The sequence below is a fragment of the Drosophila guanche genome, unplaced genomic scaffold (genome assembly GCF_900245975.1).
Source record: "Drosophila guanche unplaced genomic scaffold, DGUA_6, whole genome shotgun sequence".
In the NCBI taxonomy this organism is placed as follows: domain Eukaryota; kingdom Metazoa; phylum Arthropoda; class Insecta; order Diptera; family Drosophilidae; genus Drosophila; species Drosophila guanche.
Genome location: NW_022995750.1, coordinates 4,486,922 through 4,504,381, shown reverse-complemented (window position 1 = coordinate 4,504,381; position 17,460 = coordinate 4,486,922). Strand labels below are relative to the sequence as shown.

The 17,460-nt window shown below is 47.3% G+C and overlaps 4 protein-coding genes across 5 annotated transcripts; 3 read left to right on the top strand and 1 right to left on the bottom strand.

The window, feature by feature from the left end:
* Nucleotides 1–2,262: 2,262 nt before the first annotated feature.
* LOC117585897 (transcription factor Ouib-like) lies at nt 2,263–3,792 on the top strand. Of its 2 annotated transcripts, XM_034275653.1 has the most exons (5): nt 2,263–2,595; nt 2,664–2,852; nt 2,910–3,397; nt 3,464–3,574; nt 3,642–3,792. In XM_034275653.1, the coding sequence occupies exons 1-5, from the start codon at nt 2,479–2,481 to the stop codon at nt 3,757–3,759; spliced, it is 1,023 nt and encodes a 340-aa protein (XP_034131544.1). In that variant the 5' UTR covers nt 2,263–2,478; the 3' UTR covers nt 3,760–3,792. The 2 variants fall into 2 exon arrangements, with proteins under 2 accessions (XP_034131544.1, XP_034131543.1); XM_034275652.1 differs by having other exon boundaries at nt 2,664–3,397.
* Nucleotides 3,793–4,682: 890 nt separating this feature from the next.
* LOC117585891 (ATP-binding cassette sub-family B member 6, mitochondrial) lies at nt 4,683–8,326 on the top strand. Its single transcript, XM_034275647.1, has 6 exons — nt 4,683–4,827; nt 5,297–5,601; nt 5,666–5,865; nt 5,927–6,249; nt 6,323–6,727; nt 6,787–8,326. The coding sequence occupies exons 2-6, from the start codon at nt 5,302–5,304 to the stop codon at nt 8,136–8,138; spliced, it is 2,580 nt and encodes an 859-aa protein (XP_034131538.1). The 5' UTR covers nt 4,683–4,827; nt 5,297–5,301; the 3' UTR covers nt 8,139–8,326.
* A 120-nt stretch (nt 8,327–8,446) lies between these two features.
* Nucleotides 8,447–17,457, top strand: LOC117585887. The gene is made up of 15 exons (XM_034275642.1): nt 8,447–8,747; nt 9,130–9,329; nt 10,211–10,438; nt 10,498–11,470; nt 11,530–11,920; nt 11,991–12,210; nt 12,272–12,503; nt 12,563–13,065; nt 13,118–13,233; nt 13,294–13,420; nt 13,485–13,703; nt 15,974–16,117; nt 16,179–16,358; nt 16,415–17,013; nt 17,076–17,457. Exons 1-15 carry the CDS (start codon nt 8,717–8,719, stop codon nt 17,344–17,346), a joined length of 4,434 nt encoding a protein of 1,477 aa, XP_034131533.1. The 5' UTR covers nt 8,447–8,716; the 3' UTR covers nt 17,347–17,457.
* Nucleotides 13,712–15,481, bottom strand: LOC117585895 (arginine kinase). Its single transcript, XM_034275650.1, has 3 exons — nt 15,306–15,481; nt 14,998–15,248; nt 13,712–14,940 (listed from the first exon to the last, which is right to left on the bottom strand). Exons 1-3 carry the CDS (start codon nt 15,312–15,314, stop codon nt 13,830–13,832), a joined length of 1,371 nt encoding a protein of 456 aa, XP_034131541.1. The 5' UTR covers nt 15,315–15,481; the 3' UTR covers nt 13,712–13,829.
* Nucleotides 17,458–17,460: the final 3 nt, after the last annotated feature.

Genomic DNA, 17,460 nt, shown 5'->3' with positions numbered 1-17,460 from the left:
ACTTTTGATTTGATTCAAATTCGTTTGCCAAAGGGACTGATTTGAGCCGTAGTACAAGTAAACCTCGAAGCTTGGGAAATAGAAGATCCGTGTCAGAATGGCGCAATTTCGTCAAGAAGAGTTAGAAGATACACGAGCTGAACGCCATGAAGTAGGAAGATTAGAACATTGACAATCACGCCGTTTCATAGTCAATCCACGCAGAACAAATGACCAACAACGACAACAGGTACATCGAGCATTTACATCTGATTAATTCCTGCGTGCAGCATTCCAGTATGAGCCCGACCTGAACTATTAAACAGTTTACTTATCGGCACGGATCCAGATTCTAACGTGTTCCTGTAGTCAGTGCGAACATTCAATAGTTCGAAATACGAATCCAAATGGTCAACAATACAATTCTACATTCAAAATCAGAGGCCAAGTTTATCACAAAATGGGCTCACTGCTGCCAATGCCAAACGAACCACATACATTTTTACAAATCTACTTCATGGGTGGCGAGGATTCCGGAAGCGCACTTGCCAATCGCGTTGGCAAGTTGGCGTTGGCGTTGGCGTTGTGTTTATTATAACCTTGTTTCATTTTATGCCAGACGCATCGTCAGCGAGCTGGATGCTCTATTGAACGATCACAACGAATTGTTGAAAATATTCTTACACACTTACAATAAGTAAGCTATTTATATTTATATGGCAAAACAACGTTTGCCGGGTCCGTCTTGTAATCCAATATAAAGGAGTATTTATAATAAGCCAAAATAATTCTTAAATTCTTCAAACAAATGATTGTTTCAGTGTTCAAAGTCTGTTATGGACGTCTTTCCTAAGTAGCCGATAGCCGACAGGGCTGGAGAAGGAGAGGAGACAGCGGCCTCTGGTGTGGATCCTGGGAAGCTAAAAAAGAGTTGCAGGGTGGCAAGGGAGAGGAGAGAAGGAAACGTGGCCGTGAAGGTTATATTGCGAGGGTCAGTTTCAGGAAAGAAGAGAGACAGACCAAAGATAAATCGCCAGCGAACTTTGAAAAAAAGAAGAATAAAAATAAAATTGAAAAAGTGCAGACACCGCAGAACATCACGAACCCACAACCCTGTAAACGAGGCGACGACGGCGCAGGAAGGAGGAGACACCAGCAGCGGACACCACGCAGAGAGCCAGCAGCTGGGTCAGCGCCAAGACTGGCCAGGCCGGAGCACCACTGGAGGAGCACTTCAGGCAGCTGCAACCAGCGCGAACGGCGACCAGATCCAGGGGAAGACACCAGACCCCCGTCATACGTCACACACACCAAGCATACCACACACATCACACACCCATCACATACACCACACACCCATCACACACACACCATAGCAACACTTAGTCAATTCACACTTATCACATACATTTTCGTTTGACTTGATATTCCAAAACACAAGTCTTCACACATGAATTGAAATAAAATAAAATACAAAAAGGAACAACAACAAAAAAATATGTTAGAATAGTTTTTCGTTAAGGTCCGTTTAATCAATCAATGTAAGCGGAGTCCATTTACCCCCCCCCCCCCTGATGTATACACGTGCAATGCAATAACTACTAGCAAGAACTCTTTTTAGTTTAAGTTAACCATTTAAATTTGCATTTAAATTTTAACTGTTTACCTGAAAGTGGGGATGCCACCTCGGGCAAAAAATAGAATCCGTGGGTATTTTTTTGTTGTAATGTCTGTATTTTTATGCTAGTATTTATTTATTCCGCAAGGGTAATAGTCAGTCGAGGTAAAAATGTTTTAGGAAAGAAGTGGATTTATTTAATTATATGAATAATGATGTATATATGAATATTTTAAAAGAACTCCATGTTCACATGGAGTAGAAATCCAGAGTTTGGGTGAGACGAGAGAGGGCGGAAGAGTGGAACCAACTGTTTTTAGATGGGATACGTGTACAAATAATATCTGTCCGTTACACGCAAAATAATATATTTTTTTTAAGTCCGTCCCCTGGATATCGTGTCGAAAACACCCCCGACTTCCCAGAGAGCTAGCCGGGAACGATTGACCAGGGCGGCAAAAAGGCGGATCATAACAAGTCTTTGCAAGCTAGTGATATCAAATGGAACATAAACATCGAGGAATATAATTTAAGGCAACGGTATATTACGGTATATTTTTAAAATGAGATGGTATATTTAGGTACATTTCCGAGGCTCTGACGGTATAGCTTATCGATAATTGGTTTTTTACCTAAAATAATAAATAAATAACAAAAATGTTGCGGCTAACTCTGTTGGATCGCTTGATCCACTTCACAGAGTCGATCATCAATGGCCACAACAATCCGCAATTGCAGACAAATCTTGCACTCGTCAAGCTCTGGCAGGGCTCCCCCCCCCTATTCCCGCAAACAAATAAAATCATTGAACCTGGTCAATGGGTGATTCATAGTCGTGCAACCATCCAATTCGCTATAGCGATTAAAAACCAAAACAAAAAATGACGCTACAATGCCGAGTCTGCGGGGGCGTCATCTACAATACAAAGGCTAAGAACCTGTTCCAGAAGGAAAACTTTAAGCTGCTGCTGAACGTCGAGTTGGTGGTCGGGACTTTGGTGAGTTCCATCAAGTAAGGCAACGAAATGTCCGCAAACCCCTCCTAAGTCTTTACTTTAATTTGCAGCTCGTTAATGATCCAGAGCTGCCGAGATGCATCTGTGCTTGTTGCTTGCACGACTTGAACCAGGCAATCGTGTTCCGAAATCTCTGCATCCAGACTCAGCAGAAACTGTTGGAGAAACGGCGCAGCAGGACTCCTTTAGAGTTTGCGAGTGACTATGATGTGGACAGAGAAATGAAGCGGGAGATTCAAATGGATACTGAGCTGGCGGTCATGTCGGCTGGTAATATGAACGATTCCAATGAAAATGTGGAAGAGCTGTTGGACCCAGAAGAGGACGACGACGATCCACTAAGCGAAAACCATGGTGAATCGGAGGATATTGCACAAGATCTGTCCGGCTCAAGCAACGGTGGATCTTCTCCCTCTCCTCGACCGAAGAAGGTTGCAACTGCCACAACGCCAGCTGGCACAGCCAAAAGTACACGCAGAAGATACGTGACTTGGAATAACTTGACAGAGGAGGAGATAGTCGAAAGGAAGCGGCAACAGCGTCGCCGGGATTGTGTCTGCGAGCAGTGCGGCAGGCACTTTACCGATCAGAGCAACTTCAAATTGCACATGCTGAGGCATACGGGCATCAAGAATTTTGCCTGCCCGGACTGTGGCAAAAAGTTCTACACAGAACATTTGCTGTCGCTTCACTTAAGGATTGAGCACAGAGGCGAGAAGCCCTATGCCTGTAAATACTGCAACAAGACATTTAAAAATAGCACACCCCGCACCATTCACGAGCGGTGAGTAAGACTGACCTGCTGTAATTGTTTTGCTCTAAATGTAACCATAATCTTTCTGTCCCACAGAATTCACACAAAAGTACGACCGTATCCCTGTTACTATTGCAGTAAAAGTTTCAGCGCGCCGCAAATTCGCAAGGAGCATGAATTAAAGCACAATGGCGTGAGGGCATTTTTGTGAGTAAAATTGTTTGTGTTCTTTTTTGACATAGGCCTAATTGTTATTTATTATTATTCTTTGCAGCTGCGAAACCTGCGATCTAACTTTCAAGCGAAAAACACACTTAACGGTTCATCTTAAATCCAAGGCGCATGTCATGAGAGCAAAAAATAAAGATTTTCCTAGTACGGAGAAAGTTTAAGCAATTATAAGATAAAAGTCATTCCATATTTCGAATGTGTATACATACATATATAGACAACTAGCCTCAGCAATTATCCAAGATTCATGTCGAATGATTCAAAATGAGAACACGAGCACAGGAATTTGCCAAATATCTAAATCGATTTGATTTTCTGTGAATCATTGAGATTGTATGCGTGAAATGAGATTGTGGGCATCACACGTGCACATGAATCCGCGATTCAGACTTATCGTTTAAAACCAGCTTAACTTACTCTTAGTAGTGTTGGGTAAACATAGTTCATTTGAATGAACGTGTTCGTTCGTTAATTTTTATTCAGTGAACTAAGTCGTTCTTTTGTGAGCAGCACTGCAATATTTAGTACCCTTGGAGAGATGGATACCCTCGAGTCGAGGAAATCTCTGGCTTCAATCGATTCAAAATCATTTCAATCAGTGTCTAAGCACTATCCAAATAGTATAGTAGATTGTTAATTTCTTGGAAGCGAAACGTCACCGCTGAATGTGCGTCTCTCCCAGGCCTCTGCCAACGTCGCAGCTACAAGTATTAGTGCGTGTAGAACACCCAGCTAGAAGTCCCAGCTCCAGCTACATTTGTATAAGTGCGTGTAGAGCACGCAGTGACGTTTCGCTTCCATCAAATTAATAATCTACTATACTATTTGGTTAGTGGTCTAAGTCAGTCTAAGATAAAGTCATTATTAATATTTGAGAGAAGCTTTGGCAATCAGCCAATCTTGTTAAAATCGAATGACGATTTGGATAAAATTAAAGTTTTACGGCTGAGAGTCATAACTAGCTGGTAATATTAAACAGAAGATCAAAGTGGAAGAAAATGATTTTAGGTTGACAGGTTACAGTATATTTTGAAAATGAAAGTGAATATTATTCGAGGGTCTGTCGGTATATTTGAGCGATAATTCCGCGGTCACACTGGTGTTCTTTGTGTTGTTTTGATTTTAACCCGGAATTAACGCCGATTCTCGCCCTTTTGTCTGTTAATTGAGCAATCAGATCAGTTAGCATTAATTGTTTAGGCTATACTAGTGCGTGGCGTCAATAGCGGGTAAGCAGTTAAAGCCGTACAAGCGTCTCCAGACAGCATGCGCAACATTGCATAATTTTACATAGCCAATGGGTGGAATGAATTGCAAGTTTCATTGATTGAATATGCTGCTGCTCTCCCCCGTGAAGTGAACTTTGGTGCCGTGCTGGAAAGAGTAGGTGCTAAATGTAGAAGGTTCTACACCCATTAGCACGCAACGCACCCATCTCCCAGTGTGCAGTGCCGTAGAGGCAAATGTGATTCCCGCTTGGTGCCGCTTCGGCGACTGATAATTTCGGAGATTAATTGTGAAACAGCCGCCCCCATAAAACAAAGGCAATTGGTCAGAGAACCATTCAGTCATTGCTTGCGCTTGATTTTATCTGAATACACGGCTGTCGTCGGACGTGCTCTGCTATCAGGGCTTATCATAGTAGCTGCCTGCTTTTCGTTGTGTGTCAAATGAGTAAATAGTTCAACCGTTCTACAGGCAAAATGTTGTACTGCCCGCCTAATGTGACGCTCAGAGAAGTGTGGACCAATCATGGCATCTCCCACTGCTTCATGGACACTGTGGGTCCGTCTGTATATGGAGGATTTGTACTGCTATTTGGCTGCATCCAGCTGCTGATGTACCGAAAGTATGCCACTCGCATCACGGATCCCACACAGATCTCCAAGTCTCGGCTGTATGCCCTGCAATTGTTCCTGCTGTTCCTGTTGCCAGTGCTGGCTGTTATGCGATTCTTCTTGAATGCTCGCATCTATACAGACAGTGCGGTCTATGGCTATATGGTGAGTAGAATGCTCTCTGTCTCCCTTGAAACCATTTGATGACCTCCTTGTGACCTTCCTCTAGATCTATTCGACTGCTGTGGTGTGCTTTGCATATCCATTTAGCATTTGTCTGACACTCAAGGAGCGTTTCTATCAACTCCCCTCCGTGCCCACGCGGGGACATGGACTTATATTGCTGCTCTTTTGGACTCTGGCCTTCATCAATGAGTCGTTGGCTTTTATTAATCTACGCCACGAGGATTGGTGGTTCAATCTTAAGAGGTACCCATAAAATACCCTTCCCAGTTCTATAAATTTCTTCTAACATTTCTTACCCTTCTAGCAACAAGGACCAAATCGAAATGGGCCTGTTTGTCACGCGATTCCTCTGCTCGCTGCTTATCTTTGTTCTGGGTCTGAAGGCTCCTGGCATTATGGCGCCCTACCATCAGCGACTGCTGGACAATGACTCTTCCGGCGAGTCGCAGGCAAACGTACAGACGGGTTCCGCTTTTAGGAATGGCTGGCGCAAGCTGCGCAAACTCTTTCCCTATCTCTGGCCCAAGAAGGACTTGGCACTGCAAATTGCCGTCCTCATTTGCATCATGATGCTGATTGCCGGACGCGTCATTAAATTGTTTTTGCCGATTTATCGCAAGATGTTGGGTAGGTCACGGTTTTTTATGAGGAATTTCCCAACGTCATTTGGCTAATCTCCGACTCGCCCTGCCATTTTTAGTGGACAGCCTGACCATCGAGCCGATTATCTTCCGTTGGGACTTTGTACTGATTTACGTGGCCCTGTCGTTCCTCCAAGGCGGCGGCACTGGCACCATGGGCCTGTTCAACAATCTGCGGACCTTCCTCTGGATTCGTGTGCAGCAGTACACGACCCGTGAGATTGAGATCGATCTGTTCCGTCATCTGCATCAGTTGTCGCTGAGATGGCACCTGCAGCGAAAGACCGGCGAGGTGCTGCGCGTAATGGATCGAGGCACGGACTCTATAAACAATCTGCTCAACTATATTGTGTTTTCGATAACGCCCACAATTTTGGATCTCCTCGTGGCTGTGGCCTTCTTCATCTACGCCTTCAACTGGTGGTTCGGCTTGATTGTTTTCCTCACAATGTTCTTGTATATAGGTAAGAGATCTCAACACGCTGGCTGTGGCTGGTTTAGCTCTAAAGTCTTATCTTTGTAGCTTCAACAATTGCCATCACGGAATGGCGCACAAAATACCAAAGACGCATGAATATGGCAGACAATGAGCAGCGGGCCCGCAGCGTGGACTCTTTGCTGAACTTTGAGACAGTGAAATACTACGGAGCGGAGAACTACGAAGTGGATTGCTATAGGGAGGCCATTCTTAAGTACCAGAAGGAGGAATTCCTGTCGATGCTCACCCTCAACATGCTAAACACCGCACAGAACATAATACTGTGCCTGGGCTTGCTGGCCGGCTCGCTGCTTTGCGTGTATTTGGTGGTGCATCATCAGACCCTCACCGTGGGTGACTTTGTGCTCTTCTCCACCTACTTAATGGAGCTGTATATGCCTCTGAACTGGTTTGGCACCTACTATCGGGCCATCCAGAAGAACTTTGTGGACATGGAGAACATGTTTGAGCTGCTGCGCGAGGATGAGGAGATTGTCGATGCGCCCGGATGTGCCCCACTGCTCACAGCTGGCGGTGGCATTGAATTCTCAAACGTAACCTTTGGCTACACCCCAGAGAAGATTGTGCTGCGCAACGTGAACTTCACGGTGCCCGCTGGCAAAACTGTGGCAATTGTTGGCCCCTCGGGTGCTGGCAAGAGCACAATTATGCGATTGCTCTTCCGATTTTACGATGTACAGACGGGCGCCATCCTCATCGATGGCCAAAACATAAAGCTCGTGCAGCAGCAGAGCCTGCGGAAGGCCATAGGCGTAGTGCCGCAGGACACGGTGCTGTTCAACAACACAATTTTCTACAACATTGAGTACGCCAAGTTGGGTGCCTCTGACGAGGCCGTCTATGAGGCGGCACGAGCAGCCGACATTCACGAGAAGATTCTCAGCTTCCCCGATCGCTACGAGACGAAGGTGGGCGAGCGTGGACTGCGCCTGAGTGGCGGCGAGAAGCAGCGAGTGGCCATTGCCCGGACCCTGCTCAAGGCACCCATCATTGTGCTGTTGGACGAGGCCACCTCTGCGTTGGACACGCACACAGAACGCAACATCCAGGCGGCATTGGCCCGAGTGTGCGCCAATCGAACGACAATTATTGTGGCGCATCGCCTGTCTACCATCATCCATGCAGATGAGATTCTTGTGCTGCAAGAAGGCAGCATTGTGGAGCGGGGCCGGCACGAGCAGTTGGTCCAGCGTGACGACGGCATCTACGCGGACATGTGGCAGCAGCAGCTCAAAAATCTGGATGCAGAACAGAATGCCGAGGACAGTGGAGATGCAGAAAAATCAAAGCCCGCCAGCAGTGGTGCGGGTGCGAGTGCGGGTCCAAGTGGTGGTGCACATTTTAGGGCAGGACATGCTCATGGTGGAGCGCGTTAATCGCAGCTTTAAGTAGGCAAATTTATGTTATTCATATATAACCCAAGTGTGATGTGTGGTACATTTTTTTTGTTATACGTATATGAGATATGAAAGCAATTTGTCGAAAGTCTAAGTTCGTTTAAACATAAGTAATCTTATACAACGCTACTCTTAAAATAAATAACGTAGATTTTTATAGACCAAACGACACACACGATTGTTCTAGGATACATTTTAAGAGAATCAACATCTGTACATCTGAATTGTAGAGAGGAGAAAAGAGAGACCCTCGAGCGGCTCTTTTGCTTATCAGCCTAGCCCCTGAACCTCCGGCAAAGGCCAGCCCTGGCCCTGAATCTTCGCTCTGAGCCTCAGTACGAGAGTGAAACGCGAGCTGAGCGGACGTAAAAATTCCCATAGAAAGACAAGACGCGGCGTTCTGCTGATAAAGAAATAGCTTCGGCTTCGAATCAGATAATACCAAATATATATAGTATACACACCATAAATATATATACAAATATCCAGAGAGATATTTTGGAAGCCTGTGAAAACTGAGCTGTCAAAAAAAGAGTGGATCCAAAACGTCGCTGGCCATGAGGCGACTCAAGTGTTCCGTGTTTGTGTGTACGTAGAGTAACCCCTAATTGATAATCCCAAAAAGCAAAAAAAACTATATCAGAAATTAATTCAAGAACATGACGTAATGTTTCATTGAAGAAGCTGAGGAATAACATTGATTAAAGGCGTTTCGCGAGCGTCATATATGTGCGAGTACTCGTATAAATCATCAGCATATATGCTGCTGATGCTGCTGCTATATGTTATATGCTATATGGCATGCGCTTACAAAGTATTGTATGGATGGTATATAAGAAAACGAAATTCAATTGATAATTAAAGAGTTTATTGGCCATCGAAACTGCAAGAGAGAGCGAGAGCGAGAGCGAGTGAACCAACAATTCAAATTGAATTTCAATTTCAATTTTCCTCCCATCCAATCTGTTAGATCTATTCCTGATCTTCGATGCCGGGCATGCCTTCAACATTATTGCCCTCAACAAGCAGATGCTGTACGAGTATGTCGGCAATGTGCTGGTGGGGGCCAAGCCCCAGGATGAGGGACACCCATCGCCACCCACGACTGGCTGGATTGTGCGTGGCAAGCTCACGTTGCAGAGGCAAAGTGAACTAGTCATGGCCGCAGCGGTGAGTATTTCCCCTTGGAAATGTTTCTGTTTCTGTTTTGTGATCCCTCAGGCGACCCCCAGACAAATGTTAATTAGAATTACAAATAATAATTGCAAAAATATTATTGTTTATAAAACAGAAAACAGATTATGCTACGTATATATAAGATTATTTTTTGGAATATACTTATGGAAATTCCCCTAAAATCTATATGCATACTTGTACATACATATACATATGTATGTACACATTTATGTATGTATCTGCAAGACAATTGAAAGTGAGTTAAAAATTCAATCAATTTATTGATTTTATTAAGAATTCATTCAATCGAGATGTCAGATGAGCGAGATCTGTTGAAGTGATGGCATTCCACATACAGTTCCCATTCCCAGAGAACATTTCTCTCTGCAGACACAACAACTGGCATTGCAAAAGGCAAAAGGAAGAGAATTCGCAGATGAATTAAAAACAATTTAACCTTTCACAGTGGCTCAAGTTTCTCAAGGGTGAGGGAGAGATGGAGCCATGAAGTGAAGATGGAGAGTGCCAGAGAGTACACACAATGATCTGAACTCGAGCTGTGAACTTCTTTCATTGTCAGAGATGCCGAGATGCTGCCTGCCAATACATGCATTCAATTCACTTGTTCCCTTCCCTTACACATATAATATATGTACAAATATATACATATCTCTGTATGTGTTTGTTCGTAATCAGTTCTGATTGTTTTGACTGGAGGCAGCGGCTGACTGCTGTCGCCTTCTTTATCAGCCGCCCGCCATGCAATCCGATGCGCTGCATTGTGTGTGGCATATGTAAAATGTTTGCTAGATAAACCCACTTCTCCCTGTCTTACTTGGGGGGATTTCCCGCGATTAAACCCGAATATTTTGCAGCTGGTCATCGATGATGTAACGCTCAACAATTCGGGAGAGAAGTTCCTGCAGAACAAGGAGATGTATCCACCCTATAAGCCCTTCAAGATCGTGCTCACAGCAAACGGCAGCATATCGCATGTGGTCTTCAAGGAGGGGGATCCCATATGGTCGATGAATTTCAAGCGTGCCATTGCCTCAGTGCTGCAGTTTCAGATGAAGTCCAGCGGTGCTTTTGTCCTAGATGAGGTGAAGTATCTCCACCAATCCATAAATTAACTTTCATTTAAACAATTCTCTCTTGACAGCTTGGCATTCATGGCACCTGCCGCACAGAGTACTTTGTGTCCAACAAAACCAACTACATATCCATAAGGAAAACGCCCGAACTGAAGACCTGCACACCCTACTCGGAGGCTGTGCACATCACCAGGAGCAATGTGCCACCAAACACCTGCGAGTTTGATCACCAGAAGAGTGTGATCATTGGAAATGAGGCCATCTATGGCATGCTGCCGCACAACGAGACGGGCTACTTCCTGAGCATGGCCCATGCCAAGGGCACGACACTGATACACACCTTCGAGTCGACGGGCGAGGCGCAGTACATCAACTCGGAGCTGCTGTTGAACTTCCAGAATGAGACACCCATCGATAATCCCATTGACATTGAGACATCGATGGCTGCGGAACCATCCAGCCTGGAGCTGCAGCCGCTGGAGCCCAACGATCCGACGGGCGGACGTAACCCGCAGCAGCAGGAGACGCTGATCGTGCAGGCAGCCGCACTGCTGGACAGCCTGGCCGAGGCTCTGGAGAGCACAGAGTTCAAGTTCGGTGAGCCGTACGACTCGACGCTGTCGGATGTGATCAAATTGCTCAGCGAAGTGGACTTTGAGTCGCTGAAGAAACTCTACCGGGAGGTGGACATCGGCACCTCATATCGCCAGGAGACTATCAGGAATATCTTCCACGAGATTATACCCCGCATCGGCACCAAGGCCTCGGTGTTTCTAACCCACCATTTGATTGTGCGGAAGATGACCAAGCCGCAGATTGCCGTGCAACTGCTTATACCCATGCCGTTCCACATATTCGAACTGTCAGCGGAGCTGGTGCACGTGTGCGAGGACTTCCTGAAGATTGGACCCGATCGCCCGGATGTGCGACAGGCGGCGATTCTCAGCTTTGCCACGCTCGTGCACAATGTCTATGTGGCTCGTGGCATCGACAAGGATGAGTTCGAGGAGTATGTGCAGAAGTACTTCAATGCTTACTTGAGTGAGTAGCAAATCCATCCATTAAATCAGTGATTCCTCATGCTCATTCCTTCCTTCCAGATGATCGAGACTTTGAGCAGAAGATGTTGTACCTGCAAGGCCTGAACAATCTGCAGCTGGGCAATGTGGCAAACTACTTGGAACCGATTGTACAGGATCCCAATGAGAATGAGGATCTCAAGTTTATGGCTGCCTGGACCACACTGCCGCTGGCACCCACCCGGCCCGAGCGCATCTACGAGATCTACTGGCCCATCTTTGAGTCACGCAACGCCAGCCTGGAGCTGCGAGTGGCCGCTGTGACCCTCCTGCTGATCTCCAATCCCACTGCAGCACGATTGATCAGCATCCACCGTATCATACAGAGCGAAACGGATCCGCATATGATCAACTATTACCGCACGACAGTCACCAGCATATCGGAGACCACATATCCCTGCTACCAGCATCTGCAAGTGATCCCCTCGCTGCCAGCTCTCAGTTCATCCGATTTGACTTTTCTTTCCTTGTTCTCTCCTCAGACGCCGCCTGCTCTCCTACATGCATCGCCATCTGCCCCAGAAGCCAGAGCCACGCTATTGGGTCACCGGCAATTACATCTTCGACTATCGCGACTCCAAGTTCGGGATTGGGGCCATGCTGCAGGTCTTTCTGGTGGGAGATCCCAAGTCCGATATGCCTGTGGTGGCATTCTTCAAGTTCGACACGGAAGCTTTAGGGAAATTCACTGGACAACTGGCGGTGAGTGCAGCTCTAACATTCGGTGTGTTGTCCTCAAACCCTTTACATATCTTCCCTTCAGTTGTACATCAAAGCGCGAGGACTGCCGGATGCCATACTGAGCACGATGCAGTCGAGAAACAGCAGCGATCCTTTCACCTACAAGAGCATCAAGAGTCTGCTGAGTCTGCTGCATGCACCAGCCATCAATTCGAAGAATCTGCATCTGGAGTTCATCCTGCAAATGGAAGGCAAGACGGTGTTGTCTTACTTCCTCAATCAGCGAATGTTCACTCAGTTGACCTACGAGAATCGTAAGTGGCAGGAGCTTCACTGTGTTCCTTATTTATTCTAAATTTATTCTTCCCTTTAGTGCTGGAGCGGTTGCAGCAAATCATTCGCACGGATAGCCACATCAACATGCAGACCGTTCGCTGGCCATTTATGAATCGTTATTCGGTGCCCACGGTGCTGGGCACCTCATCGGATGTGCTGCTGCAGACAACGGTGCTCACATCGCTGCGCGGCAACATCACGGAGCAGCGCACGCCGCCAATTTCCAAGCACACGCTGGAGATTGATGCCAGATACTCCTCGTATGCCTCTGTGCGGAGTCGCAGCTACAATCCGTTCTTGAATCTCGATCACGAGATAAACCGCGAGCAGGGCTTCCTCATCTACGTGCCGTTCAGCAATGAGCTGAACCTCAACATGAGTGGCAGCCCGTGCACTCGGTACTCCTTCTCGCGGCCCCAGAATCTCACCAGCGGCCTGTCCTTCAAGTCGCGGGCAGTGACCAAGACGCGGGGTCTCATTACGAAGACAGCAACGGCGCCCTTTGAGGAGATTATGCTGCCCGAAAGGAGCAATGATGTGGTATGTAGAGAGAGTCCTTACAAAGAATAAAGTTCTACATGTTGTCTTTTAGTTTCAGTTCCTCACGTATTCAATGCCAGATCTGGGCGTTCAGGTGGCCATCAATACGAATCTTAACGAGCTGATCAAGTATCGTGGCATGCTGCTCAAATCAGAGTTCATAGAGAAGTAATTAAGATAAAATAATCTTTAATGGAACTAAACTTACTGATATATTCATTCTTGCAGTGGCTTTTCGCGTAACATGATTGTCAGCCTGCTGATGTATGTCTTTGGCTTTACACAATTGAGTTCCATTCATCTGGGGCACGATCGCAACTTTACGCTTCTGATGTACAATGAAAATGCCACCAAAGTATGACTTCATTCGGCACAAACTTGAGCTCATCTATGATTAATTAAATCCAAATCTTTTGCAGCTGGAAGGCAGCCTTTGTGCGGACGATGTGCTGAAAACGGCAGACCTAAAGGGCAGACAGATTGCCCTGACGCTGCAGCACACGGACGAGACACAAAATGTGGATGCGCTGCATAGCTGGAACATCACGCTGGATGTGCAGACTTCGACCAAGTCCAGTTGGTTCAAGGTGATTGGACAGATACAACGCAACTCCAAGGATGACGAGGAGGACTGGAAGGTGAGTGCTTACCGGACTATTAGAATTATTTATTTAACCAAAAAATGATGCATTTGTTGAGTGTACTTTTGGGTTCAGCTTTCGTTTTGTGTTTTTGTGTGTTCGGGGGACTGGGGTGGACATTATTTAACCCTCCTGTCCGGCTGTTTCGAGCTCCTCCTCGGCATTGATTAGGGCCACAATGCCATCCTGCAGAGACTTGACCAGCTCGAATTCGGTGAAGCCGAGACGACGTCTGTTCGATATGTCCATGACGCCATCCTCGATGGCTGTGTGCTCGCCGCCAGTGCCGCGTATCTGCAGCTGCAGCTCATCGGCCAGAGCGACCAAACGTTCGTTGTCCTTGCTCAGCAGGGGCAGACGAATGTGCACCGAGGCACGCAGGGTGGTGCCCAGATTGGTGGGACAGGCACTGAGGAAGCCATACCGAGGGCTGCGCGCAAACGTCAGCGTCTTCTCGAGCTCCTGTAGGCCATTGACCAGGCGATTGTAGACATCGCCCAGATCGCCGCACGGGGCCATTGAAATGATGCGCAAGTGATCCTCCTCGTTGACCCAGATCAGGAAAGTAGCGGCCGGATTGTGGTAGACACCACGGCCCGTGGGCCAGAAGCGGTAGCAGCCGGCGGTGGTCAGATATGCGTCTCCACGATGGAACATTATGTGACGCTTCACCATCTCCTGCTGGGTCTCAGCATCGATGTCGCCCAGTGTCAGATAGGAGCCGATGTGCTCCCCATCCATGGTCTCGGTGGCGGCACGCACCTTCTCCTCCACCTCGATGAACTGCTTCTCTGTCAGTTTGGGGAAGAACGGAAAGCCCTCGATGTTGCGAGCGATGCGTATGCGCGCCGAGATGATGTACTTGCGCTCCGGATCCAGGTTCTCGATCTCATCCACATTTCCCCAGTCCGTGTCCTTCTGCAGCACATCCGACTCGTTGTCCTGCTGGGAGTGGTAGTCCTTGATAATCGGATCAAAGATCTTTGAGAAAACGTCGTAGCTCTCGGGATCTGCGGCATAAATGCCCACCGACGAGTCGTGATGCTCAAAGCCCGAGACGGCGCAATCGTACAGATAGGCATCCACTGGCGCCGATGTCGTAATCAGCATGTACTCCTCCACCAGCTCTGGTGTAAGGTACTTGCGCAGCAGCGAACTAACATGCTCCTCATCGTCTGTGAGGGATTTGTAGCCAGCCAGGGTAAGCGCCTGGTACTCCTCGGGAGACTTTTTGCTGCAAAGATTTAAGTGGAAGTGTCAGTGTCCTAGTGTTCGCTTTGCTGGCACTTACATTTGTCCACGCAACCGCTCTAGCTCCTGCTCCAGGCGTGATATGCTCGTCTTGGCCTCCTCCAGATCGTTCTTCATCAGGTCATACTGGGCATCATCCGGGCAGCTCTCGCACATGAACTTGCGCACAAAGCGTATGGCATCCTCGGGCTTATTCTGTTCCTCGTACAACTTGATGAGCGCCTTGCTCAAGGCATCAATGACGCCGGCTCGCTCCAGATACTTGCGATATTGCACGCGTTTCGATTCAATCTGTTAATGGAAAGCAAATCAGCGATTGGTTTCCTCCGTGGTGTGCTGTTCGCTTACCGAAGTCATGATTGCAACAAATTTTGCACACCGAAAACCCAAAATTTATGAAAAACGCAAAAGGGAAATTCTCAAAAAAAAAAAATGTAAATTGAAGTTGAAATTGAATTTTATAAAATTTTCTATTGAGACGAGAAATGCGTCCGAACTGTAGCGTAGCTGACTGCCTTCTGTTTGGGGCTTTGTGCCCCGTATTGATCAAACGTCGTACAAAGCCCAGGACTACTGTGTTCGGTGCCGCACGATTCCGTTTCCGAGCTCCAAACGTCAGTCAAATGTGGGCCAACAATTGTGGCAAGGCAGCCTGGGAGGCAGGGTAGGGCACTCGAGTGGCAAGCATTGTTATTATACACGTATAATAAGGTGGCAGGCACGAACGTAGCAGACAGGTACCCACAGAGAGACAGACATTCAGGAAGCGTGTGTCAGTGTGTGTACGTAGGAGCCCGCTAATCGTTGCCGCAGTTGTTGTGGGTTGTCGTTGCCTGTCTACCAGTTTGTCATGGTAATGTGTGGCACACACACAAACACACGAACTGTCTCGTGGCCTTATGCTGATGACCCACAGCGTCCACATACAGGGTGGGTGACAGCACTTGACTCGCTTCAAACACTTGTTTCTTCTTGACTTACATTTATGTGGAACTTTCTTTGGTTTCCTCCCGTAGGCCTGCACCAAGTTGACCTATGAACCGCTGGTCTTCACCAAACGACCGCACACACTCAATGGCAATGTGGTATTTGGCCTGGCCAGCGAGGCAGGCGCCTGCCCTGAGAAAGGATCCACGGTGCAGTTTGCAGCACGTGCTGGTGTAAGTACATCCGATGATTGACTGCTGCCCACAAAGAGTGTTAAGTTCATTCCCATTGCAGCCATCGGAGCATGCCCGAGCCTTTCTGCGCTCGGACAAGATCTCGCTAACGGACACCGACTTCTGTCCCAAGGAGGTGCTCAAGTTCTCGCCCATACCCACATCGAAGTATTGCAAGCGCAGCAATTTCGAGAACTTTACCTCGATAACGCAATACGACATGGATCTGAAATTTAATAATGTAAGTGGTTTGTCGATAGAGAGTGAAGACATCTACTTACCTGTTTGAATCGATAGATGCCCGCGTGGTTTGAGCTGTGGTCGAATCGCTTGGATCATCTTGTCTCGGCATTGTCTGCCCACAAGGTGGACAGCCTGCACATGAGCCAGGAGATAAATATCACAATGCACACGCCCAACGACTACTTCTGGCTGACGGTGGAGGTGAATGGCGTCAATTGGCGCATCTACCACATACCCTTCCTGTACAAGCTGGACTCCAAGTTCGATGCCTCGCACGAGCTGACCTATGACTCTGGGCTGAAACGTTCGTGCTCGGTGATAAATGGAATGATCAACACCTTCGACGATTATCTGATCAATCTGGGGGAGATTGTCACGCAGCCCGAGTGTCTGACGCTGCTGGTGGCAGACTGTTCGCCGCTGCCCAAGATGGCTGTGTTCCTGACGCCCTCGCCAGCCCATGGGCTGGCCAGCAACTACGGCTTGCGCATCCACATTGGCCAGAACTACTTCAATCTGCACTCTCGGACGGACAACAGCAGTCAGCCGAACGATCAGCCCGTCTTCATTTATGTCAACCAGGAACAGACGCCGCACGATGTACGCCTAAAGCCCTACCAATGGCCACTCGAGGACAGTGACTACGATTTTCGGTTAGTTTTTTGTTTGCAATCTTTACTTTGGATCAAAGTCCTTAAAGTCCTTCCTCTTGCAGTGTGGAACTCAACGAACAAAACATTCTGATTGTCGAGTGCGTGCAGATAAGTTCCACCATCCAGTTCGATCTGTTCAACATTCTCAACTTTGAGATCTACGGCGTCTACAAGCATCAGATGTGCGGTTTGTGCAGCAAGCCATTGAATCGTATGCAGAACTATACGCTCTGCGAGCCTGAAACCATCACCAGCAGCAGCAGCATCAGCAGCACTCCTCCAGCAGCGCCACAACAGCATGAAAATTCCACCGAAAAAGTCGTAGTTGTATAAGCAAGATCTGTGTCTGTGTGTATGTGTATGTGTGCGTGTCTCTAAAATAAAAATAAATCGAAAAGAGTATCCCCCATTTGAGGAGCTTAGAATCCTATTATTTAACATCAATCC